At 33.0% G+C, this 26,467-nt stretch overlaps 1 protein-coding gene across 4 annotated transcripts in view; it reads left to right on the top strand.

Annotated features, from left to right (window-relative positions):
• RnrL (Ribonucleoside diphosphate reductase large subunit) overlaps nucleotides 1-26,467 on the top strand; it is a 219,775-nt gene that overhangs the window by 83,430 nt on the left and 109,878 nt on the right. For all 4 annotated transcript variants that reach the window (XM_085810790.1, XM_085810792.1, XM_085810789.1 and 1 more), the window contains 3 exons: nucleotides 1,166-1,254; nucleotides 1,370-1,547; nucleotides 17,214-17,314. In XM_085810790.1, coding sequence (XP_085666916.1) covers nucleotides 1,186-1,254; nucleotides 1,370-1,547; nucleotides 17,214-17,314 — 348 coding nt within the window. In that variant the 5' untranslated portion in view covers nucleotides 1,166-1,185. The remainder of the gene's footprint in view (nucleotides 1-1,165; nucleotides 1,255-1,369; nucleotides 1,548-17,213; nucleotides 17,315-26,467) is intronic.

The raw sequence follows: 26,467 nt of genomic DNA on the forward strand, positions 1-26,467 counted from the left end.
TTTATGTGTAAGGTATTTTTCTGTTGCTTGCATTTAAGAATTAGTTACTATTTAAAATTAATTCATTATTAAAAACTATATTTTCATCATTTAAAGTCTTTTTAACATTGTGAAAAATCTCCCGATTTCTTAAAAAAATCTCCTGATTTTTGAGTGTCATAGGTTGGCAAGTATGTGTATATGTTCTTACACCGATTACATAAAACCCACAGGATGAAACTCAGAAAATGTTTAGATTTTTTTTTTTTTTTTTTCTTTTCTTTTTCTTTAAGACTAAAATTGGTACTTAAGTATTATCGCAACCAGGTTGGCACGATTTGTAAGTTTGAGTAAAAAAGTATGAATAGAAAGAAAATGTACATTTATTAATTAAAGATAATTTTAATACAGTTTTTTATATTATTTTGTTTTAAAATATATAGCAATTAAACCCTTCCGTTTTCGAATTTGAATAAGTTGCAGAATTATTTTTTCGGCGGAAATCTTTTGGCTATTGCTTTTAGCACTGATTGAAAACCGTCTTCGCCATTAACAGCTTGAGCTTGGCGCCATATAAATTCGATAAGGTATGAGTCAAGATGATGACGGGCTGTTCCTCTCTTTTTTTTGTTGCGCCATTTGGCTGAGCCCCACATGCGCTCTACATGTGTGTGAACGCCCGTGTTGGGATCCGCAAAGTTATATTTGTGATTAACAGTTCCATGCAGAAATCCAGCATTTTCGAACTCGCTTGTATTGTATTCTTTCCAGCAATCCGAATAAATGATGCTTCCTTCGTTGATATTTTCGCAGTTTTTCCATGAGGGTGTAACGGCGCTTTTGTTAGGTACAGTAACCAAAAAAAAGTCTCTTTTCTCAGCAAATTCCGCCGAAAACCCATTGCTGTGGTAGTACACGCCCAGTGTTATTTTTTCTTTTTACAAATAAACTTTCGTCTATTTTCACACATGTATGGTTGCCAAATTTGGCGATTTATGCGAATTTTGGCCTGGTTGCGTTAATACGTAAGTACCCTAAAATTTTGTATTGTTTTCTGCATAAATGTACTAAATGAGAGTTTTGTAAATTCATTACTTTCTCTTTATGATTTTGAGTTAATTTAGTATGTTTGCAGTAGACTACAACTAAAAATACTTTTTTAATATTGTGATATTAAATGTGATAGATGGCCGCAAAGAGAGCGTTATGTTCGACAAAATCACTTCCAGAATCCAAAAGCTTTGTTATGGTTTAAGTATGGATTACATTGATCCGGTAAGTAAAAACTTTTCGTTTGAGCTACTGAATATTGGTAACTGAGTGAATTGCTTATGTTTGAAATATGTAAAATTGTACATTCAGAAGTATTTTAGTGATTTTGTATTTTTAGCCTGCCATCACAATGAAAGTCATAAATGGCTTGTATCCTGGTGTTACAACAGTTGAACTTGATAACTTAGCTGCAGAAATTGCAGCGACTATGACTACAAAACATCCTGACTATGCCATCCTTGCTGCACGCATTGCTATATCAAATCTGCATAAAGAAACAAAAAAGTCATTTAGTAGTAAGTGCCAATTTTATTTCAAAACTAGAAAGGTCTGTGTGCAATATGCCTTAAACAGACAGTAGTAAGTGTATGTTGAAATGTTTGTTTTTGAAGAATCTTAATTGTGTAACACCTATTTAAAACGTGTTAAATCTGTTTACAAAGATAAACAATTATTTAAATTGTTTATCTTTGTAAACAAATTTGAATTGATTCATCTCTAGAAATTTCCATAATTAAACTCATTCTGGGAATTTGGTGGCTTCTAATAAGATGGTTGGGATAATATAATATGTATGTAGCTCTGCACCTCCTTTGGAAAAGTCACCAACTCAGCTAGTAGTTTTTTGTCAAGTTAATAGGCAGAAACTAATAGACATTTTGAAAATAGCAGTGCATTATGAGTTCTATAAAAGGCAATTAATCAGTAATATTAAAAAAATAAGAAACATCTGTCATTAAACACCTACCTTTTTCAAGAAATCCGTATGTGATTTTTTCCACTGTTTTCCCTTCGTACACAGTGATTTGTTTTCACTTAAAAAGCATCATCAGAGAATTCCACAAATTTGTAGAATTCCTTGTGGAATCTTTCATAACTATTGTACATATACTGTTGTTCTCCCCATCTGGTTTTGTTTAAGAAAGAAGAAAGAAAAAGAATATATATATATATATATATATATATATATATATATATTGGAGACTTGCACGAATTTGGATGATCAAAATTTGATGATTTATAAAGTAAACTTCATGGAGTGTGAAATTTTGCATTCTGTGCTGTTGGATAAAGTGTTGTATTTCTGAACAAATGTAACGCTTTCTTTTCATCAGCTGGAAAACTCCACAGTCCCCTTCTGTGTACTTACAAGGAGAAAATGTGCTCAATATAAACACAAACACTAATCAGTAAAAGGACCATCAAATTCAAAGGTGGAGATTTGCATTTGTCTGTTGCGTGCATGTGCATGCCTGGATTGCCACATAAATACATTTTGGGACTATCATAGGTTTCCTTTTTTTAGCGATATAGTATGCTGCTGAGTAAATACTTTCCAGGGAGAGGCTGAGAATAATAAAAAGAACCAAAACTTGTACTTTTTATGTTATGTGTCCATTACTTTAAAAATCTGTGAACGTGTAATATTTAAAATAGCTGACATTTTTTTTCAGTTAATTTAATTTTTTTCCAGTTTCTGCTTTTTTTTCTTCAAAAAGTGCCTTATTTATGTAATTGTTTCAAAAAAAAATTGCTATACATAGGAACAGGGAACTGTATATGAATATTGTGTATTGAGAGGAATGTAATTAAAGAAGTTTCCATTTCTGAACTAGACATAAAATCTGATTTTAAATTTCTGCATTTTTGTAAAGACTGGATTCATGCGGAAATTATTTATATGGAAATAGAATTAAAGTGTCTAATAGTATTATTGCTTTTTTTTAATAAAGTTTCAGAGAAATGTGAATGTAAATTATTATTCATTTTTAGAAAAAGTATACCTTTTACAAAGTTTCCTATCTTTCCTTTTTATAAAATAAAAATTGTCTTGATTATCTGATGCAGTCTACTTTCAGTTAATACTAAATTTTCTGGCTTCTGAAATAGACATACAGCAAAAAGCATGATGAGCTTGCGCTTCACATCTGTGTGGTAGAATGTCTTTTGCCACAGAGGGATATTATCTTCCTAGCACAGTGTCCATAATAATAATGATTCTGTCTCCACTAGAAGATCCAGTGGAGGGTTCCCCATCAGCACTTCCAGTGCCACAGTGTTAAGAATGTTGTATAACCTTTTCATATTATCAATAGTTACATTCTTTGGATGGTGAGAAGTTGCCTTCTCATATGGGCAGTGAGCTTCCTTTCCCATATGGCAGCCGCATGTAATATAATCTTTTCTGAGATTGTTCTGTACTTTTGAGCATAGTGATTGGAGTACCCCAATGAGGTCCTGTTGTTCTAACCATTGAATTCCTAAGCTGATTTATTTTCTGCTTAAGCTCTTTAATGTGTGATACCCAGGAAAGTCTATTGTTAATTATGGTACCTAGGTATTTAAGATCACCTACTCCTTTTAGCTTTATAGTGTGATTCCTATTTCGTGCTTCTTGCGTGCATATAAACCATTGTTTAGTTTTATCTGCTGAGATATTTAATTTGTGCTGATTTGCCCAGGTTGAAAAAATGTTTATCCCATTTTGCTGTTTTAGCCTAATGTACAAGCTACCAGATATGGTCAATTGAAAATCATATGTTTATGCCTGGATACCCACTCCTTGTTGTAGGTTATAAAGTGTGAAGGTTGCATTTCCTACAAGATCCCAAAGTGCAGATACCAAGCATGACCCCTGGGGACAGCCTTTTTACAACTTTGATTATATCATTGTCCGTTGTAGCCTGTACTCAACAACCCTGCAAGTAGCTCCATATAAGTTTCAAGGCATTGTTTGTAGAACTTTTCCTGTGCAGAAGCCATATTGTTTTTCGTTTATAGTCTTGTTCCTGTACATGGGGAAATTAAGGCTGTGTAGTGTTGTTACTTTTTCTAAAAGCTTACTGGTTTATAGTAAGCTTATAGGACTATATGATGCTGTGTCTGACGAGCCTTTGCCCTGCTTGTGAAAGAGCGTAATTTCAGCTAGTTTCGTGTTTCTAGGGAATTGTCCCACTTGCCAGCATGCTCTTTGTAGTTTTATAAACAACTCTGAGAATTCTTTATAAATTTCTTTACAATGATATTATCTATACCATCGGGACTAGGCGCTTTTCTGTCTGCTAAGGCTTTAATGATGTTATGGACTTCGTAGTCTGTGGGAAGAGTAATAGCTCTGTTGCTACTTTTGATATTGAATATTTGTTAGTGGATGGAAAGTAGACACGGACGTTCGTTATTGGGTTTATTGGCCGTGAGAAGAACAAGTTCATACAATAGATATACAGGTAGTTTGGCGCTCGCAGGCGCCCTCTTGCAGAGAACAAAATCAAAATTTACATAAGGCGCGAACATGCCGCCCACCTTGAAATACTATTTAAACATTCAGTGGTTAAAAATTCAGCAAATTTAAAAAACACTACACAATATTAAAATCATGACATAATACTTAATTTATAATACATGAATTAAAACTCAAATTGGTAATGGACACAATTTTGTAATATTTCTTTTGATCATGCCATCTGAAGTCTTAATAGTCACAACCCTAACCTAACCTACCCAATGGCAACACGCAACTGGCATATTATCAAGACCAGGATGTAATTGAGTAATTCTACCCATTTTCCATTTAGTTGGAGGTAAGTTATCCTCCTTTATGAGACATAGATCACTAACTTGAAAATTTTTAGTTGGCAAAAGCCATTTTGGTCTTTGTTATAATCAACACAGATATTCTTTGTGCCAATGCTTCCAAATTTGTTGAACCATTTTTTGAATATGTTGCCATCTAGTGAGATGGGAAACTTCAATGTAATTTGGTTCAGGAATGCTTGTTAATGATCTACCAATAAGAAAATGACCAGGCGTCAATGCTGATAAGTCATTTCGATCATTAGATAAACTTGTTAAAGGTCGCGAGTTAAGACAAGCTTCTATTTGTGTGAGAAATGTTTCAAATTCTTCATATGTCAATCTTGCCTTGCCAACTACTCGTTTTAAATGGTATTTTGTTGATTTTGTGGCAGCTTCCCAGAGTCCATCCATATGTGGTGCACGTGGAACGTTTATATGCCATTTAATACCGTTATCAACCAAATATCTACTAACATTTTGGTTATACGTTGTACATCTAGCAAGCCTTTGAAATTCACCGAGTTTGCGTTTTGCTCCCAAATTGGAACCGCAATCACTATATATATCACTGCTTTTGCCACTGAGGGAAATGAACCTCTTAAGAACTGCAATAAAAGCATCTGCTGAAAGATCAGTTACTAATTCTAAGTGAATAGCTCTTGTTGTAAAACAAACAAATAGAGCTATATATGCCTTGAATGACCTAGAGCCACAACCCTTATTTGTTTTAATTTGAAAAGGACCTGCATAATACACTTCACAGTGCAAAAACGCAGGAGCAGGGAAAACGCGACTAGATGGCAAATTGCTCATCAATTGATTAGTGACAGATGCTCTAATTTTGCAACACTTTATGCATTTTCTAACTAAATCTCTGATAACAGCTCTACCACTTATGATTCAATATTGTTCTTGAATGCAAGATTGCATGAGTTGTGGACCTGCATGCAAAAGTATTTTATGGTAATGTCTAACAATGAGATGAGTTAAAATGTGCCGCTTTGGCAGCAAAATGGGATGCCTAAAGCCATACGCAAGGTTTTGCAAACGACTGCCCACCCTGAGAATACCTGAGTTATCTATAAATGGATTTAACGATAAAATGTTGTTTGTACAAGATAATGATTGATTTCTGCTTAAAGTTTTAATTTCATTCTTAAATTCAACATATTGCATTAATTTAATTAACACATGCATAGCTTTAGTTAATCACTAGTTTTTAAAAATCCATTTGCCTGATCTTCTGAATTTCTACAGTTATTTACAAACCACAGACATAATGCTATAACACGTTTTAGTTTGGTGAGAGAAGAATATTTATAAAATAAATCATGAGCATCTGTCAAGTGACTAGCAGCAGTTGTTGACTGTAAAGCACATCTTTGCTCAGGCACAGAAGAATCATTCGGTAGTGATGTAGATAATAATGGCTGAAAATGAAATAAATCATGCAATAAATCTGGAACACGTAGCCACAATGAAGTAACTAGTGAAGATGATGACACACCACGAGTTGCAAGATCAGCAGGATTAGCATTTCCACTCACATAATGCCACTGGACAGGAGAAGATAAAAGTCTAGATTTTTGCTACTCTGTTGGCGATGAAGGTCTTCCATTGGCTTGCATGAGATCCTATACAGGCTAATACAATAGTGGAATCAGTATGAAAATAAGCTTGTGATATAGAAGTATTCAAAGCTCTACAGGTGAAAGCCATCAATTTAGTCAACAGGAATGCTCCACAAAGTTCCAATCGGGGAGGTGATTTAGTGGTGCAACTCTTGTCTTGGCTATCACCAACTGAACATTGATTTGCCCAGTATCTAGCACAGAACGATAATAAATTGCAGCGGCGTATGCCTTCTCTGAGGTGTCACAAACCAGTGCAGTTGAAACTGGTTATCTGATTCAACAGACAAGAATCGGAAAATTTGTATACTTTTAATAAATAACATCTCTTCTGTAAGTTGTTTCCATTCACATTCAATATCTGGAGGAACCTTTTCTAACTAATGTCTCCACAATCTTTGCATGATCAATTTGTACCAAACCATGATCGGTGCCAACCATCGAAGAGGGTCAAAGGTCTTTGCAATTATTGAAAGTAGTGTTCATTTAGTTAAAACCTCAGGATATGATGAATTGAGTTTGAACAAAAACATATCTGAAGCTGGATGCCACAGCATACCTAACGTTTTTACAGTATCATCATTGTCTATGTTTAAAGCAACATTTGATGAGCACAAATCTGGATTAATTGAATTCAAGACTTCTTTGCTGTCAGTCAAGTGACAGCATTAAATATAGGAAAAGAGCACTTAGTCCCAGCTGTATTAAAAATGATACTCTCCAATCAAAGGGACCTGAAACTGAAAGTACCAAGTGCTGTGGCCAAAAATGGTTGGAGTTAAATACTGGTACTATAGATATGTGCCGAGAGCCGGTAGCAGCAGTTATTGGTACAAAACAACTGTTGTAAGAGCTTATTACTGCAGTATGTTATATGCTGAGAAAATAACAACAGTAAGTGATATGCTTATATACATACTTATGTAATACAACCATTAATGTATATTGGATAAAAGGGGGATTCATGTACAATAAACTATGAAATAAGTTACTAAAATATTTAACAAGGCATGCTGAAACGTGCTTATGTCATGCGACCAGCGAAAATAACAGTGCTGTTATCCGAATTGCGTGATAATTAAGAATTATGAAGATTATATAGTGTCCATAATTTTAAGTTATTTTACATATACACAGAATACACTCAAAAACAATATGAATGATTGAAAGTGCATAGACATACAATAATGAATGATAATTACACTGCTCATATGTTGGTACTAACTAACATAAAATTAAATTGAAATAGAAAATTGTGCAATGTTAGACTCCAAAAAATAATTACCTACGCACTATGCATTAAATGAATATCAGGTCCTAATAACAAGAATTGTGAAAATAAGAAGGAAAAGAGAGTATTAATAAATATAATAAATAAGTAGTCCAAAAATTAGCAGCGAGTATAGAAGGAAAAGTACCTGTTGATGAGAAAATACTGTGTGCAGAAATTGATCATGACATGCTACAGGGGAAAAGTTCTGAGTTCTTTATATAAGTGGTAGCACACGGACAGTTGTTCTTGCAGAGTCCTGTAGAAGGCTTTTCTCTGAGGTGACCTTTGAAGGTTAGGTTGTTAGAAAAAATTTGAAATATTGGAGCTGAAATTCTAAGATGCCCATTAAAATGTAGATAATTCAGTGGCCTATCTTTTTGCTGCTGAAACGCTATAACACTTTCAGTAGATGAATATATATTAACAAATTAAACCTTGAAAATGCCTCTTGTTTAAATACTTTATAAAAACATTTTTAAAAGCACTATCACACTACAGACTTGAAACTTATACAGTCAAAAGTCTTTAATCTGGACGTCCAAAATGCGGAATGATCTATAATCAGGACCTCAAAGCTACAAACTTTCTGCGTATGTGTAAACGCATTATGCGTTTAATACCTTTATGCATGCACATAATAAGTTTATGCATGCCCGTTTAATGTATAATGGACAGTATAAGTTAAGCTAAAATTATCTAATTATCTATTTCAGTTAATGTTGCAGATTGCATTGTTCCTTAATCTTGGAATTGGATCCGGCTTATTATTTTCTGAAGAGTGTTAGAGCAATTTTATAAAAGTAAGCTTGAACTTTCGATTATGTCAAAAAGAATTTCTGATTCTGGAGCTGCCAAAGGATCTACGAAGCGAAAGCATGTTTTGATGTACATCAAACAAAAAGTGGAATTGCTGCAAAAATTGGATAAAGGCATATCCTTTGTATCTCTAACCATTCCGAAATCTATTTATCAAGGGGGGGGCGTCGCGGCGCGCAACGAACTGGAAGTTGATCTGTCAGCACTATCCTTATCTTCAGGGCAGATGTTTTTATTTTATTCGGCTTATAATTCCTTACTAAATGTAGTATTTCATCTCGATGTACTCCGTCTTTGATATGATTTAAACCGAATTCCTCATCATTATAAATATCACGAATACACATCAAATAGTTTTCTGGTTGCAATTTTCTAATTTCGACTATGCGTAATGTATGCTTTACGCATGCGTGCGTTGAAAGAAATGTTTAGTAAAGTAAACAAATAAATATTAAGCTTATTTTTGTAAATTTTGATACCCTTTAGATCATAATTTCCCTTTATTTCATAAGTTACTGTTTCATATTTTTAATTTTATAATTTCTGCATGCCATCTTACAAGATTTAAAATGACGATCATTATTTTACATATCCGGAAAAACCGATAATCCGGAATCGCTGAAGTCCCGACGAGTCCAGATTAAAAACTTTTGACTGTACCAGCTTACTGATGGTATATGGATTGGATATAAGTACAATAGCTAAGTGATGCCGATATATCCTTTGATATATAATCGTGTCTAAGCGGCTCTTCAATGAGCTGATCACTCCCCTGGTGTATTTACAGTGGTAATCGCAAAGAGAACGCAGATAGCATTTTAACAAACCTTTATCTCTGGAACTATTTGGCATAGCCACATGAAGCCGACATCTAGTTGAAGCTCTCAACGAGACCTTTTCATTGACATATAAATTATGCACTTTTGCACTTAAAAACAGCACTTACACAGCGCAAAATGTGGAGCTCATTTCTGCACACCCACCTTTTCGGTTCTTGCCATGGCTGAAGACGAAAATGCTATGTCAAAAATTCCCACTAAAATGTCTGTCAAAATCTTTTCATTCTAAAAGATCTAACTGTTGTCACTATTGATAGCGATATTTTCTGGATTTAAATGCTGTCTGCTAGTTGATTGCTGATTGGGGCATTGTCATCACTTCTGTTATATCATCTTCATTTGTTACCACTTCTTCCCATGTCTTCACAAATTGCATAAATTGGAAAATTTTACCTTCCATAGTGTTCAAAATATACATTAAAATAAGACTGCCTTTTTGCCAAGATGACTTGAACCAACAACATTTTCTTACTCTATTGTTGCTGTAAAAGACAAGTACCAAATATTCTTGTGCTTAGTAGATCGTACTGTAATTCCAGAATTAGGCATTAGTGACATATAAAAAAATTCAAACGCTAATTTTGACTGCTGTGATAATAATAAGCTGGATCAAGTTAGTTAAGTAAGAGTGTAAATCAATTTTTCAATTGTAGTTTTTATGAATCTAATTCTTTCTCTTTTTCTGCTGTTATGAAAAAAAAAAAAGTATTAGTTGTATTTCACTGTAAACAACTATATCTTGTTGCTTATTGTTTAAATCATATAGAAAAATATTAATCTGCCTCTTCCACAACCAATAAAGAGCTGAAAATGTGATTGCAGCTAATGTCAATCAATGTATTTTCATTGGCTATGGTGATTCCGTAGCCATCATGTATTTAAAAGTGATGCACAAGAATCTCAGAAATCACATACATGTTAAGTATTGAAAAAAAACGCATCTGTTTACAGTGCTTGAAATGGGTTGGGGGAAACATGGAACAAGTCCTCCAAGCAACTTTACATCATGTCTTCTGGACTGAACCTTCGAATTGGGATAAGCACATTGTGTACATAATCTTTGCTTACCAAAAAGTACCGAACTTTACCATTGAAAACTCACTATTTCAGCTGATGTAAGAAATTCAAGCAAGAAGTACTTTAGCAGTATTGAAGTCTTCAATGGTTTGAAGAAATACCTGTACCACCTAATCTAATTAAATCAGCAGTGGATTACTTACAGCATTTAAAAATACAATTGAAACAAGCAGCTGAGCAAGCTAAGTTTATTGCAAGTGAGAAACAGCAGAAATATATTGAATATTTTAACCAAAGATCAGTACCAAAAAATTCAAAAATGGGAGACCAAGTTTACTTAATCATCTCAGATTCAAATAATAAACTCTATGCAGGTTGGACTGTGGACCAGAAGAAATTGTAAGTCATTGCCCACCTCTTATAAAGTGAAACTACTCGATGGAAAGATCAAGCCTGTGCCTTAGCTAGCATTTGCTTGAAGCAGTTGGAGTGATATTTGAAAATTAAGAAGAATTTGGAGAAATTATGAGTTTGCCAAGAAAATAGTTCTCAACCTCCTGGAATGTTGAAAAATAGATGAGAATGTAAATTTAAAATTTAAATCCCCGGAAAAGAAGAAAATTAATCACTGTTATCAATCAGCACTAAGCATTAGATTAATACCAAACATTTAGAGAAAAAAAGCCTTCCATCTGTAAGATTTCCTAAAATACTCAAAAAAAGGTTAAAGAAGTGGTAGAAGATTTATTAAAGTCAGGGTTAATAGAAGAAAATGACTCAATCAGTAGTTTGTATAAATGAGAAAAAGGAAATACCAGATCATGTGTAGACTGTAAAGCATCGCATATAGTGATAAAGCCAGATGATTTTCATATGGAAAATGCCATCAATATGCTGTATAGTATAGGAAGAGCAAATGTCATAACAAAATTGTATTTAAACAAAGGATATTGGGAGAACAAAGTAAAGAATACACATCCTTCAAAACTCATCGAGGTCATATTAGTTAAAAGTACCAATTTTTGGTCTAAGAAACACAACGGCAACTTTTCAGAGAGCAACGAATAATGCAATGAAAGAATTTCAGCAACTTTCAAGAGCCTATATTGGTCAGATAGTTGTATTTTCCATTGATTTAGACACTCTTCTCGAAGATCTGGATAAAGTTTTCACTAATCACAGCAAAGTTTCTCTTGGACTTGCTATCAAAAAAATGTTCTTTTGCAAAACCACAAATTAAATATTTAGGATGCATTATTGGATCAGGAAAACATATTTCTCAAAAGAAATGCTAGTTGATTGTGATTGGTCACAGTTTTTACAACTGAACTGAATATCCATGGTTCAAATTTCATCAGTACCCATACTATAGCATAAGCTCTGTATTATCAGCTAGCTTTGTTGAGGTTTTGATTTGCTTGTGTAACACAGGAAATCCCCCCCCCTCTTTGCTGTAATATGTACGCACCTACTCTGACTTGCGATATACAGGGTGATCTTTTTTAAAGTGACAGTGTTTGGAGCGCCATGTAGCGCGATCTAATAGCTGAAATGGCACCCAACTTGGTATTTAGACTAATCAAGACATACAATCATACAGTTAAATTATTAATGTTTTATTACTACATTAACTTCCCCGGTGAGGAATTAAACCACATTCAATATGAGCACCGTTCTCAGAAATAACACTGTGCATTTTGTGCACAACGTTCTCCACGGCCGTATGTAACATATTATGAGGGCTATTCCGCACTTGTCTTTAGAATGTTATGTTGTCCTTTAGAATAGACAAATTTGATACTGCACTAACATAAACTTGAGATTTCAAATAACCCCAGAGCCAAAAATCGCATGGCGTGAGGTCAGGGGAACGAGGCGGTCATGCAACTGGAAAACTGCGACTTACGACTCGGTGAAGTTTTGGTGTAACAGCTGCTTTACCTTATTACTAATGTGTTGTGGAGTATCATCCTGCATAAAGATTGTCTGTTGGAGACGGTTTCTTTGCTGAAGTTGTGGAATAACAAACGTTTGCAGCATTTCGTGGTACCTTTCTGCTTTATGGTGCATGTTTGAGGTCCTGTCGGAGTGATGGTCTCAAAAAAGAATGTCCCAATTATGAATTCGGCTGTGAAACCACACCAAACAGTGACTTTTGGGGAATTTAATGAGATTTCGTGCACAGTGTGGGGCTGCTCAGAAGCCCAAATTCGGCTATTTTGTGTGTTTATGGACGGACCCATTGAGATAAAAATGGCACTCATCTCCCCACAGAATGTGCTATGGGAAAGCATCATCAATTTCTACCCTGGCAAGAAACGATAGAGCAAATGTCACTCGCTTATCATAATCACTTGGTTTCAGTTCGTGCAAGCGGCTGATTTTGGAGGGGTAAAATCCAATAATGCTCCGCAAAACTTTCCATACCGTGCAGGGTTCGTACGGTCCTTAAAAGTCCTTAAGATTTTCGGAATTGATTTTTGGTCCTTAAAAGTCCTTAATTTTACCAAAATTGATGGAAGGTCCTTAATTTTAATCATCTGAAATTTCTGTCTGTTTTTACTATTGCCATTTTGGGTGTGAATTAGCATTTTGCAGGAATATTTTTGGCCATTCACTGACAAATATGGGTAATTTTTTAATGGGTTCATGAGTTATAATTTGTTCCTATTTGTAATATAAATAATGATGGGATACTCGAGTTTCTGAGCAAGAAGTGAAACATAAGCATTTCAAAATTATTTCATTTTTTGTAATGAAGAGCTCTCAAACAACTTGCCGCTTATGGGGATGTGAATTCTTTTATTAAACGGTTCTAAATTTGGCGATTATCAACATTTTGGCGATTTTAAGATCGATTTCTATAGAAAAATTTTAATTCTGAGATCTGGGAACTTTTTGACGATTTTTTTAGAACATTCTAACGTTGATAAATTTCATTAAAATAATGGTAAATATTGGAATTATATTTAAGAAATAACATTAAAATAAAGCATTTTTATTTTTCACTGTCATAGTATAAAGTTTCATTTTGGCCACATATTATACAATTTTTTGAATATGAAAAATAAGCAAGGAATAATGCTATTCAGCACAGTTTACAAAACATTTTTTAGCAAAAGCAAAATAGCTATGTAATTAATTAAAAATGTCTTTTTAATTTTTTTCATGTTAAGAATTTTTCTTATTTCCCAGAATGATCAGAATTCTCAGAAAATGCATCAGTTTCTCTATAAAATTAATTTCACACTTTTTTCCTCCGATTTTTTTTAAAAAACATTTCTGGCTTTTTGCTGTTACAGAATTGGCAGGGGTAATTTTTCTGTAGGATTTTAGACATTGAAGCTTGGAAAGTTTAAAAAGATTTTAAGGCAAATTTATAGACCAACGATTCTAAAAGATTCCAGAAAATGTGATAAAATGAAAAATGTCTCCATGGTAGTAACACGCAGTTTCTTACATTTTGAAGAACATCTGGAAGAACAATGAAAACATAATAAATAGTTTAATGTTTTACTTCTGATTCTAGAATCGCTTTCTTAACATTTTTATTTTCCCTTTATTTTCTCTACTTTTCACTAGATACAAGCATTGAAAATATCAAAAGTACTTCTAATCTTATCATATGGGCAGGCATTATAAAAATAATTTTTTTTATTAATGAAGAAATTGAAAGCTGACAATTAAAAGATTCATCTAATATGTCTTAATGCATCATACGCAGAGCTGGCGCTAGGCATTTTGTCACCTGACGCAATCTCTGTGGATCCTAAATTCTTTTGCCTGGTGCCTTTCTAAATTCTGCTTCCAATGCCTGCTCTAAATTCTAAAAGTTTTGTCATTTCTAGATTTTGTTGCTCAATGTGTCCCTAAATTCTAAAAATTATGCCACACCAGCTCTGTGACCAGACTTTACCATATGTATTTCATATTTCTTCTGAATGTTCATATTACTAAGTTGTAGGAATGGGAAACGTGTTGAAGAAAGAAACTCAATATGTAAAGAGAAAGAAAATTATTCTTCAAAGATATATACAGTTATTATTATGTAAATTACGTGTTAAACCTTTACCGTGGTCACAAGGTAAAACACAAAAATATAAAAATTCATGTGAAACTTATTCTTTGCATCTAGTGAGACTTAATGCAAAACAACTTATCACCGCTAATGCTTTAGTGGCTTAATAGAACCTTAAAGTATATTAACTGAGTTACAACCTCTGGAACTCTTCACAAAGCTACAACACTAACAGTGTCAGACAGAGGTCAGCTAACTTTCAAAACTTGCTAACTGTGCCTACATCAGGCCTTTCAGGTTTGTTCTGATCAGCAGGTCTCTCTATAGGCGAGCAGGAGCGGTGACAACAGCCAGTCTTTTGTTATGAATCATGCTGATTCTGATTTTAATGCTCATTTTAACCTATGCTGCTTGACATAAAAATCTACTTACTATTTACTAAACCTCTAGACTGAGCAAGTATGTGACAAAATGAGACATTTAAAAAAAAAAAAAAAAAAAAAAAAAAGCTAACTGTTAGTAAAACGTAACTAAAATGTCACTTATCTTCTTTCGGATATGTCCAGTTATTATGAGTGTAAAATATTTAATGCTACTTGATAAATTTCATAAAATTAATTTTATTCTCAAAATATTAATGATTATATTAATTAAGTTATGTTTAATAATAATGCATCCTACTCACGTTCATGCATAGATATAATATTTTTAATTGAATTTTTTCAGTTCCCATTTCCTCATAGGTCCTTAATTTTTTTCATTAGTGGTCCTTAAAAGTACTTAATTTCCTTGTGCAGAAATGTGTACGAACCCTGCCGTGGAATAATTCATGTCCAATTGTCGAGCTACACCCCGGGCGCTGCTAGTACCAGCAATGGTTCCCTGCGATCCTTCGACAATTACAGTTCCCACATCAGTTATTACATCTTCTGATACTGGTTTACGTCCTCTCCCAGCGCGAATGGTCAGTAACCCCGTTTCCTCGAACTTCTTAATCATTTTCTTAAGACCATTCAGCAATAAAGGCCCCTTTCACAATTTTTTTCTGGTTCGAAATTCCGGAAGAGCTGCGAATGCATTTCATTAATTCATGTAATACAGCTTCACCAGTAACGCGCGTTTCGGTAACTTGAGAGGCATGTCCACTGGAGCTCGTTTACTTCAGCTGAGATTATTTGTCAGAGCTGTCTACTTTTATAGTCCCTATTACTGGCGCTGTCATCGCATAACATTTGCATTTTTCTTTGATACCCGTGTTTTATGCTAATTCTTGTAAGCTACAGCAGCGTCACAAAATGCCCTAGCGGCGATTTTTTTGGAACTTTTTTTTTTTTTTTTTTTTTTACGAAATCCTTTTTCCAATATCTTGATTAGTCTAAATACCAAGTTTGGTGCCATTTCGGCTATTAGATTGCGCTACAGAGCGCTCCAAACACTGTAACTTTCAAAAAGATCACCCTGTGTATTGAATGAATGACAAATGGATCCTATTGCATTGTGATGATCGGTTCTGTCAGTTTCTCTAATTGCTGCTTCAGTTGTTCAAATGCTGACTCGTTAATTTCTTTTCTTTCAAGTACTTCCGGTTGCTTCCTTTCATGATTTGCATGAGTGGGTAGGCAAACTCTACACACACTGGGATGTAACTGCGATAGTAATTACACAGTCCTAAAAGGCTTTTGAGATGGGACTTTTTTTTCAGTTTCTTTATTGCTCCTATTCTCTTGGGATCTAGTTCCTACCCATTCATATAGCCTCTACAACTGTAAGTATGCTTGAATTGACCATTATATGAAAAAGAATGGGAAAAAAATTTAGAACACGTACAGAGATAATTGAATAACATATGTATGGGGAGTCCTATTATGTTTAAAAAAGTCTCGCAGAGCATGCCGTCACATAATATGAATGGCTAATCTGCAATAACATACTTTCAATGTGCAAGATATATATGAATGGATAGTTACTTACATGCCATGGTATGTTCTAGGACACGGCACACAATGAACTGGAAGTGGAATTGTCAGCACTATCCTTATCTTCAGGGCAGACGTTTTTATTTTATTCGGCTTATAATTCCTTACTAAATGTAATATTTCATCTCGATGTACCCCGTCTTTGATATGATTTAAATCAAATTGCTCGTCATTATAAATAGCACTAATACACATCAAATAGGTTTCTGGTTGCAATTTTCTAATTTCGACTATGCGCAATGTATGCTTTACGCATGCATGCGTTGAAAGAAATGTTTAATAAAGTAAACAAATAAATATAAAGCTTTTTTTGTAAATTTTGATACCCTTTAGATCATAATTACTCTTTATTTCATAAATTATGGTTTCATTTTTATATTTTCTGCATGCCATCTTACCAGATTTAAATTGATGATCTATTATCCGGAATCACCAAAGTCCCGACGAGTCCGGATTACAGAGTTTGCACTGTAGCTGCAAATTTAATGAAATTAATAAGATCGCTCTCTCTCTTTTTTTTCCCTAAAGTTTTGCCAAGTATGATCTTTTCATATAAATACAATTAATTATATCTGATCCTTGTCTTATTTTCTTTTTTGTGATGGCATATTTCATTTTTTGCCTACATTTTAAAATATTCAACCCAAATGTTTTATATATAATTGCATAATGAATATTATTTAAAAATTAAAGATTATTCATGCGTATTTATTTATAACTGAAGACTATTTCTTTAAATTTATTTTTGAAATTCAGGCTTAAAATATTGGTTTCAGCTCTGGATAAAGAATTTTAATGAACCGTTATTCTTTTCAGGTGTAATTAGTGATTTGTACAATATGAAGAATAGCAAAACTGGGAAATTGTCACCTATGATATCAGAAGCTACTTATAAAGTTGTTATGGAAAATGCAGATGTAAGTTTAAAATGTAAATAATTTTTTAATTATATTTATCATAAATATTAGGATTAATGTAAAATCACCAGCCTAATTTTTTTTATATTACGAAGTTTATTTCTTTCATTTGCTTTACTTAGTGTTTTAAAATAAGTTGCAAGTTATAAGGCATCAAAATACTTGGCAGTCCTCATTTATTTTTCAAATGAATAAGCAATGGAAAGCTTCCTGTAACCAAATTAGTTGATTAAGTTTCCAGGTAAAGACAAAATGAGAAAAGGCTAAATAAATGTCCATCATATAAAATAATAATTCCGCTAGGTAAATGCTGAGAAATTGTAATTGTTGTCTTAAATAATAATGCAATCTTAAAGATAGATTCAATATACACCGTTGCTAGAAAATGTAATCATTTGAAAGAGAAATCTTGCATTTCCCTGAAAGAGTTTTATGGGAGACTCTTTATTATTTTACTTTCCAAACTGTAAAATCATCTTGGTTACTTTGTCATAATCTTGTGGAGAGGAGCTCGTTTGGTGCATTTTCCAGTGTAAGGCTGATACTTTACCACGCTTATTTTGGCTTAAACATTTTGCTTAAAGCATCAAATTCCAACTGCAGTTTTACTTGGTTTTCTACATTTACAGGTACCAGTTTATTGACTGTTAGCAAAATACTTACGTGACAACAGTGATAAAAAATTTTAATAATACAACATAGTAATTTGCTTCAATGCTGAATATGGAAACTTTTGCCAATCATCTCCATTTTCCCATTGGCAGAAAGAAGTGTGTGGATTTTTTTGTGTTCTCTTGTACCATCATCATTATAAGCTGCAAGTTATAGTTTCATTTTGTTTAGTTAAATGAAATTCAGTGCAGTTACACACATTTTAATAAGAAAAACAGAAAAGACTAAAAACAACTGAATATGGGAATTTAAGAATACTTCCAGTAAACATATAGAAAAATTACTAGCATCGCATTAGCTCAGACATTTTATTAATGACTTTTTTTTTTTGTTTGTTTGTTTGTTTGTTTGGTTTGGTTTGGTTTTCACTTGAAATTGCAAGTATATGCCTTAAAAATTCCAACTGGAAAGACTTTCAAAAAAGCAAGTTTACACCTATGTTATTAAATAATAAAGAAAATCTGCTTAAAAGCCCAGGAAAAATTGAGTTAATATGATAGTAGCAATTCATGGGAAATTCCAAGTTATTTTTAGTTTAAGTACTAAAATAGATCCTTTGTAAACACAAAACTCCCGTTTTTAAAACTTCATTTAGTTGCTTTACTTATTTTCAATCCTTTTATAATTTTAAAACTACATGAACAGCATTAGAAAATTTTTATAGTAGTTGTAATTTATTCAAATGGGCCGCTGAAAGGGCAGTATGCTCTCCACCCTTAAGGGTTAGGAAACTGTGACATTGTAGGTTAAATGTAGTTTTTATGTAAAGTAAAAAACTAGTAGCTTTAGAGTCCCTCAAATCGTGTATCTTATTATTATTAAAGTAGAAAATGACTTTTGGTAGTATATCTGAATTAATTAAAAAAAGAGTATGAGAGTTAATTTTTTATTTGTGTTTATAAATTTAATCAGACTTGTTTAGAGTTTCAGCCCATTCTATGCAAATCTGAATTAAAGTAAAAGCCTGACTGTCCAACATTCAGCTAACTCGGAAGCTTAAATAACCAGAATATTGTGGAATTAAAAAAATGTAAATGAAAGATTTGTAATGCCATTATAGAGCTCGTAACACTTAACACATATAAAGTTACAGGTTTTTCAGGCATACAACAACAACAAAAAAGCAACAATACGTGATTTTGGAAACAGAGAAACAATGGTGATGTAATGTGAAAAATTGTGATAAGCAATTTGAGGTTTTTATATGCTGTATCCGTAATTAGTATCTCTTAATTATCTAACTAAAGATCGGTTCATTTAAACATCTGCTAGAATGATTGGCAACATCTGATACCTGACCAATTTTCATGTTCAGCAGGATTTGATAATCGAATTCAATATTTTACTTTCACGTTTAAAGCCTATGAAATATCTCAACTATTATGGCTGTTCCTGTCCTCTCCCCCTCCCGAAAAAAGTCTTAGAAGAAAATTTTAAATGATGGCTTTTGATACTCATGTTTGTAATAAGATGATTCTTTTTATAAGTTTAAAAATAAAATTTTCCCATTGATTTGACTTTTCTAAAGTGAATTCATTTTTTATATGCCCAATTATCCAGAATTGGTACTTGCATATTAGTGCAATCGCTTCAGTACAGTTTGATGCTTTTTTTTGCAGAAGAAAAAAAAAATAATGACTTACAATTGCAAAATTTTGCATTTTAATTAGGTATTTATCCTGAAAAATAAATCAATAAAACAGTTTACAAATGAGTTTTTTTTGTGGTGGAAATTTCATGGCAATTGCTGTAATTATTTCCTTTAGCGAGTTTCCAGCCAAGTACTGTATTAATGCTGAAATATTGTCACAGTTTCTTCCACTGCAGAAGAATATACAAGTTTATATGTTAAAACAGAGTTTAAAAAAATCAGTTATTAATTTGTGTTAACAAATCGCTGGCATTAGAAAAAGAATGCGTACAAAAATGGCAACGTTTCTTGTTAAAGCAGCAGAGTTGTTTTGCACATGGTTGTCACCATTTTGGTGCAAAGTTAAAATCTGGTAACTTCTATTAAAGTGGTTGCATTAATGCACAACCACCTGAGTAGTAATTGGCTTAAGTATCCCAGAATTTGGCATTTACTGAACTTTCCAAATAGTCCATCTTTTACTGTGTTTACTCTTAAAAGGCTCTTTATTGTGAATTATTTCAGTATTGCATATTCTGACATATAATGTGCACTTCTAATTTAAAACTACATTTTTAATGTGTAGGTACATTCACTGTTTGATGGACACCCTTTTTGTTTCTAAGAAATCTGAAAGATATATGTGTAATGCTCTTTCTTTCTGAAATCATTTGAAGGTTTTTCTGAGTTCATTTAAAGGTTTTTCCTAGGCTTTCGAATAACAGTATACTAAATTGACAGTATATGGGGGGGGGATACTTCAAGGAGTTAATAAATCTGCAAAGAAAGGTGGGTTGTATTAAATGCAGGTGCACACAAAAATGCTATCCTAGGGTTTCCAGAAAAGAAGAACTAATTAAAAGTAAGAAAGTTACCTGCAGCAAGAATGTTGGTAAGAATGTTTGGTGCTGCAGCAAGAATGTTTGATATTAGTCCAAGCCTGGTACTCGTCTGTTATTAGGACCGGATTCAGAAATATTTGTGTGAATGCATGTATATATGGAAGTATGTGTTCATTTATATATGTATATAGGGTGTCCCGTAAATGTTGCGACAAACTTCTGGGGTAGGTAGGGCACATCATAAGGATTAAGAATTGCATAGGAACCCATGCCCAGAAATATCAGGGGTAAGTTGTAACAGAAGTAGAAAATGGGAAAAGAAACAAGAGTGATTAATTTGAAACATTTATTGGAGATGTATACAAATGGTGTATAATATCTTGAATGTTACAACAAATGCTCGAAGTTTGCACCATCAGACACCAAACATATGTGACACCGACGGACCATTTATTGCCATACATGTTCAAACACACCGGGAGTTTCTTTGATTGTAGCAGCTGCGCAGGCGAGTCTTGCCACAAGTTTCATTTCAGACACAACAGGATCGCGATACATGATACTTTTGACGGCTTCCCACAAAAAGAAATCAAGGCTCGGTAAATCCGGTGAGCGTGGGGGTCAGGGAACTGGTCCACCACACCCAATCCATTGATGTGTGAATGATCTGTACAAATGGCTACGAACATCCAGTCCAAAATGAGTCCACATCTTAATGACCCATAGTCGCACAAATTTTGATGCAGACGTGCAAAGAAACTGGTATGGTTGATGTCTGTCGAAGAAGTGCAGCAGTTCGTCTATTACCCTCAGCTATTCCGTACAATAAGTGAATGTCTGCAAGCTCTTGGTTCGTAAAGTGTTCCATACTCTTCATGTGGTACCTACCGCTCGAATGAGGCAATCCTTACTTTCCACTAGCATGCTCTTGTACAGCACCCCTGGCAGTATACAGTGACAATTCTGGGCATGGGTTCCTATGCAATTCTTAACCCTTATGATGTGCCTTTCCCAGAAGTGTATCGCAACATTTACTGTACACTCTGCATATGTACACTGCGCAAAAAAAGGGGGGAACAGTTCTGTATCTCCCGTTCTACTTTACACAGCGCAAAAAAAAAGGGGGGGAACAGTTCTGTATCTCCCGTTCTACTTTTTCTTTTTCTTAAATAACATACCATTTTTTTTTTTTCCATATTTTGATTCTACGACTTAAATTGTGCCAGACTGCCAAGTTTTGTAAAAATCGCACGAGTAGTTTTTAAACAATTAGCTCTCAAAATTTTAGCTCCTCAATGTTAATTGAATTTAATATATATTTAGCAATATCTCTTTTTTATAAAACGTTTTTTATTCTTCCTTTCACATTTCAAAATTTAGGTTCATTCCAAATAAAATCCACCCATTTATTTTAAACTAATTTTTATAAATTTTTCTATAAATATTTTGAATTATAACTTATAAAAATTTTACCATCATCATTACCAATCATTATCAATTTTACCATCATTAAAGTAGGTGTATTTCTAAGCATACCTGCAAAAAATTATTTTTTATTCAAAATGTTCTAGGATATACACAAATTTACATATTGGAGTGTTTTAAATTTGGCACTTTTTTTTTTTTTTTTTTTTTCTTCTTCTTCTTCTTCTGAACGATAATAACGTCAAAGGTGGTTTGTGGATTTTGTTATAGTGAATTGCCACAGCTATTTTTAACCTTAAATTGGAGGGGGAAAAAAAAATTACGTAAAATTAATAAAAATTTCTTTCTTCCCTTTTTTTAAAATATTTCAATTTTTACCTTCGCCGCATTATCATCTGCTACTTTACTTTAACTGCATTTAAATTGAATCACCTAAAACTGAGAAAAATCGTTTGATGTTTATTTTCACAATATTTTTAAGCAAACAGGATGTTGGCAGTTTGGGTCAGCTTTAAAAAAAATATATGTATAAATTTTTACATTAATCCTCTTAGAAACAAAGTTTTAAGTAGTAATTTCCTCTTGTGTTGTATGTTATATAAAAAAACATGTTCTTTAATATTCTAGAAATTATTAGACTTAAAAAATCTAAATAATATGATTTAGATTGTTTGCACCTGATATAAAAATCGCGTCACTCGGTGGGTACAGGATAAGTGTTGCTGGAGTAGTTGATTTCTTTCTCATTTAACAAAAAATCTTTTAGTTCAAACATTTATCCTTTGGACTTTGCTTTAAACTTTATTTATATTTAAAATGTCTAGAAAATGAAAAGCTGTCTACAACTGAAACTCATTTAATGCAACTGATAAATTTTTAAAAAATAACAACAATGCAAAATTTTAGGAAGTGTAACAGTCGAAAAATCTTAATTTGTGTCAGCACTTGAAACAAATGTAGAAGGAAATTGTTGGGGGGGGCAAGTAAAAATTTTAAGGGGAATCTATTTCAAGGAAGTTGGGTATTCAAAGAAGAAACACTTGGACGTGTACACCAGCAAACAGCAGCAATTGAGTTTGTGCTAAAAGAAAAGACAAAAACGATATTGCAGATTAAAGTGAAGAGCGAGTGATTTTCCACTGTATGGTTGTATAAATTTAAATTACGCATAGAGCATCATATTGTATCATAAACAGAGCATCCCATGATTTCTCTGTCGAATTATTTGAAGATTCAGGAATTTATCCAGTGACGTATATGGATATCATCTAAAGATGTTTTCCCTCTTTGAACCAGTCTTTCCTTTCATCTCATACCTTCAAAATACTTGGCCTCTAAAAACTGATAAAGGCTCTGACTAAATACTGATGAAATGGATTGAATTGGATTGTTAAGTTACGGCAAAGCAGGGCTATCTGCCTAAAAGGAGAGATGCCTTCTTGAAGAACTTTCTAAGGGAAAACAGCCCGTACACACGTTACACATGAGGAAAACCATGAAGATGCCCCTGCACACAGCCCGTTCGCTGTGATTCGATCCCCGGGGCGAACTACCAGTGTACAGCGACTTTGTGGTCTCTTTTGAAATGGAAGGCAATAACTTTATTTAAAATTAATTTCAGAAATACCGAGATGTTTAGAAAAGTTGGATGCTTTTTGATATATTTGTAGAATGCCTGGAGAAAAAGAACAAGCCATTAAGAAGAAAAACTAAGTTTTTGCATAAAATTTAGGATATTTTTTATATTTGATTCTTGCAATTTCAAAAATAAAATATTTGACTAAAATAGGAATAACAGTTTAAGAAATTAAATGTAGGATCATAAAGTTGTGTAAAGCAATCGGCACAATGAAAAAACTGTTTAAAGCAATGTATGCAAGTCATCCTAAATTAAATAGTCAAATATACATCTCTCTTATTTATATAGTTTTTCTGAATGGAACATTGAAAGGCATGTTTACTGTCCTTTACTGTATTTTCTCTTTTAATATATGCAGTTTTCAAATGCATCATAGTCTGGGCACAAAGTATTCTTCCAAAAGAAATGCAATTCAAATAAATAAAATAAAATTCTGAAACTTTATCTTCATAAATTTATTTAAAATGTGCAGTTCGAATGAATGAATAGAAAATTTTTAAAACAATTATCTTAAGAGACAATACAAACAATTAAAAATAAAAGTCTAAAAATTTAAAAATTACCTAAAGTAATAACTATGGCTGAAAAATATAGTAAAGAAAATTATTTAAAAAAAAATAAACAATGTACCTTTTCTTTAAACTATGCAGTTCGAATGAGTAAATAGAAAATTTTAGAACAGTTATTTGAAAGAAACCACACAACTTAAACGATTAAAATGAAATTCGAAAAAGAAAAAATTATTTAAAATAATAACCGTTATAATTAAAAATATAATAAGAAGAACATTATTTTGAAAGAAAGAATGATATGACTTTTTTCCACTCAAGCAAAATGTGAAAAGGGAAAGGAAAATAGGTTGCCATATATTAAGAAGTTCGCCGAGTGAACTATTCTTGGTGCAAACTGGAAAAAAAAAAGCAGCAAGATAAATTTTTGAATTTCTCCATAAATTCCGCACCAATTTTACAGAATTTAATATTTAGGCATAATTTGAGTTGTAGAATCGAAATGTATAAAAAAATTGGTATTTTGCTTCAGAAAAAGTCCAATTTTTTGTCAAAATACCTATGGTGGAATAGTACTATATATAAATCGGTTAGAGTTGACTTTAGGGTACCCCTTGTATCATCACGAAATTGTTTCATTTATCACCAAGTTGTTGTTCCGTTTATTACGTAGTTGTTTCATTTATGTTAACCTGAGTAGTTGAATGTTATGGAAACCCTATTGTGATGTAATCGTTTGCATCATTTTGGGAAATTTTGAATCATGGGATGTTTTGTAAGGGCTTTTGTGGTGTGTGGTTAGGAAATACATTGCTTGTTTCATTGTTTAGATGGTAGAATGGCTAAATGTAGTAAGATTAATTTGAAGTTTCTGTACAATTTGGAACGAAAGGGGGAAAGTGCATTGATTGACTGGTGTGTAAATGAAGGTTTACTTAGTAGCCATTTTCGGGTCAGTCCGGAATGCGTAGGATATTTTTTACTCATATTTTTGTGAATTTATGTGGCTCTGCTGATATACAGATTTTAGTTCAGATAATTTTAGGAAGTTTTTGGGTGTTGTTAAGGAATTTTGTGTGCAACAGAGGTAAGTGGATATTTGCTTTGTGTAATGCTTAAATGCATAATCCTTTTTTATGTTATTTTATTGTTTGGTTTAAAATGTAGTTCATTGAGATTATGTATTTTTTGTTTGGCTCTACTATAGAATTGAGTGCTTCTTTGACTTTTTAAGTGAAAATATATCAATGTGTACATGGACAAACTGAAGGGAGTGCGCAAAGCCTAGTTTGTGCAATTCTCTGATGTTTTTTAAAGTGAAAATAGGTCAATGTGTACATGGATGCCGAGTTTGTGCAATTCTTTGTCTTGTTATTTTGGCTCGCTACGCAAGCCAAAATAACAAGACAAAGACTTGCACAAATTTGGTTTCCATGTACTGCCAAAAATCCTCAAGTTTTGCTAAGGGGTTCCCTAAAATATACTTTTACCTATAAATCTAATATATATATATATATATATATATATAAGTCGCGCTTTCGAGACATGAAGAGCGCAATTTGAATTTTGCCAATCGGCCCAGTAGAACGGGAGATATAGAACTGTTCCCCCCTTTTTTCACAGTGTACATATATGTGTGTGATATGCACATACATACATTTCTGAATCTGGTTCTGATAAGAATACCGAAAGTTCCATACATGAGGGGAAGAAAAATGAAATCAGAATAATTAACATACCAAAGCATAAATCTGTTTTGTGTGGAAAGGAATAACGAAATGGCCTGTCCAAGATAAAAATGTTGCAAACTGGATGCTAGAATATTGCCAGAATTGATTAATTTAGCAAGAAACAGCATATGTTTATTTGCCTGAAAATGGACCAAAAAAATAATGCAAATGGAAGTGAAAACTTCAAAGCAACTTTGAGTTTGTGTAGTTGATTTAAGGTACAGAATGATTTAGTTCTAAAAGAAAAAAAATGCAAGTTTCACAAAGGCTTTTGAAAGATTTGGAGGTACTCTTCTGTTCTTGGATTTAGAAATGTATGTATATATGCTTGTAAGTGTGGGCCTACATATGCATACGTGTGTATACATACACACATATATGCATGTACAATATATGCATGCATTTCTGAATATGGTTTCAATAACAGAAGAATACTGATTTGGACAGTTTCCAGAATTATGTTATTGACCTAAAATAGTAAAAATAATTTACTGTCGTATGTCAGAAATCTAGATGAAACTTCAATAATGTTTCACATGATAGGGAATTAAACAATTGGTGGGAAAAGAACAAAAGAGGTTCACGTAAAAGCAATACGCCACGAAAAATCTAACTACACTATAGTGCTTTCCTGCTTACCAGATGGTATGAAATTAAAACTGGTTATTTTCAAAGGGGGGGGGAAAGAAAGAAAGAAAGAAAGTTG

Source organism: Stegodyphus dumicola, chromosome 2, assembly GCF_044657685.1.
Source record: "Stegodyphus dumicola isolate Sdum_Otavi_A_Nest chromosome 2, ASM4465768v1".
NCBI lineage: Eukaryota > Metazoa > Arthropoda > Arachnida > Araneae > Eresidae > Stegodyphus > Stegodyphus dumicola.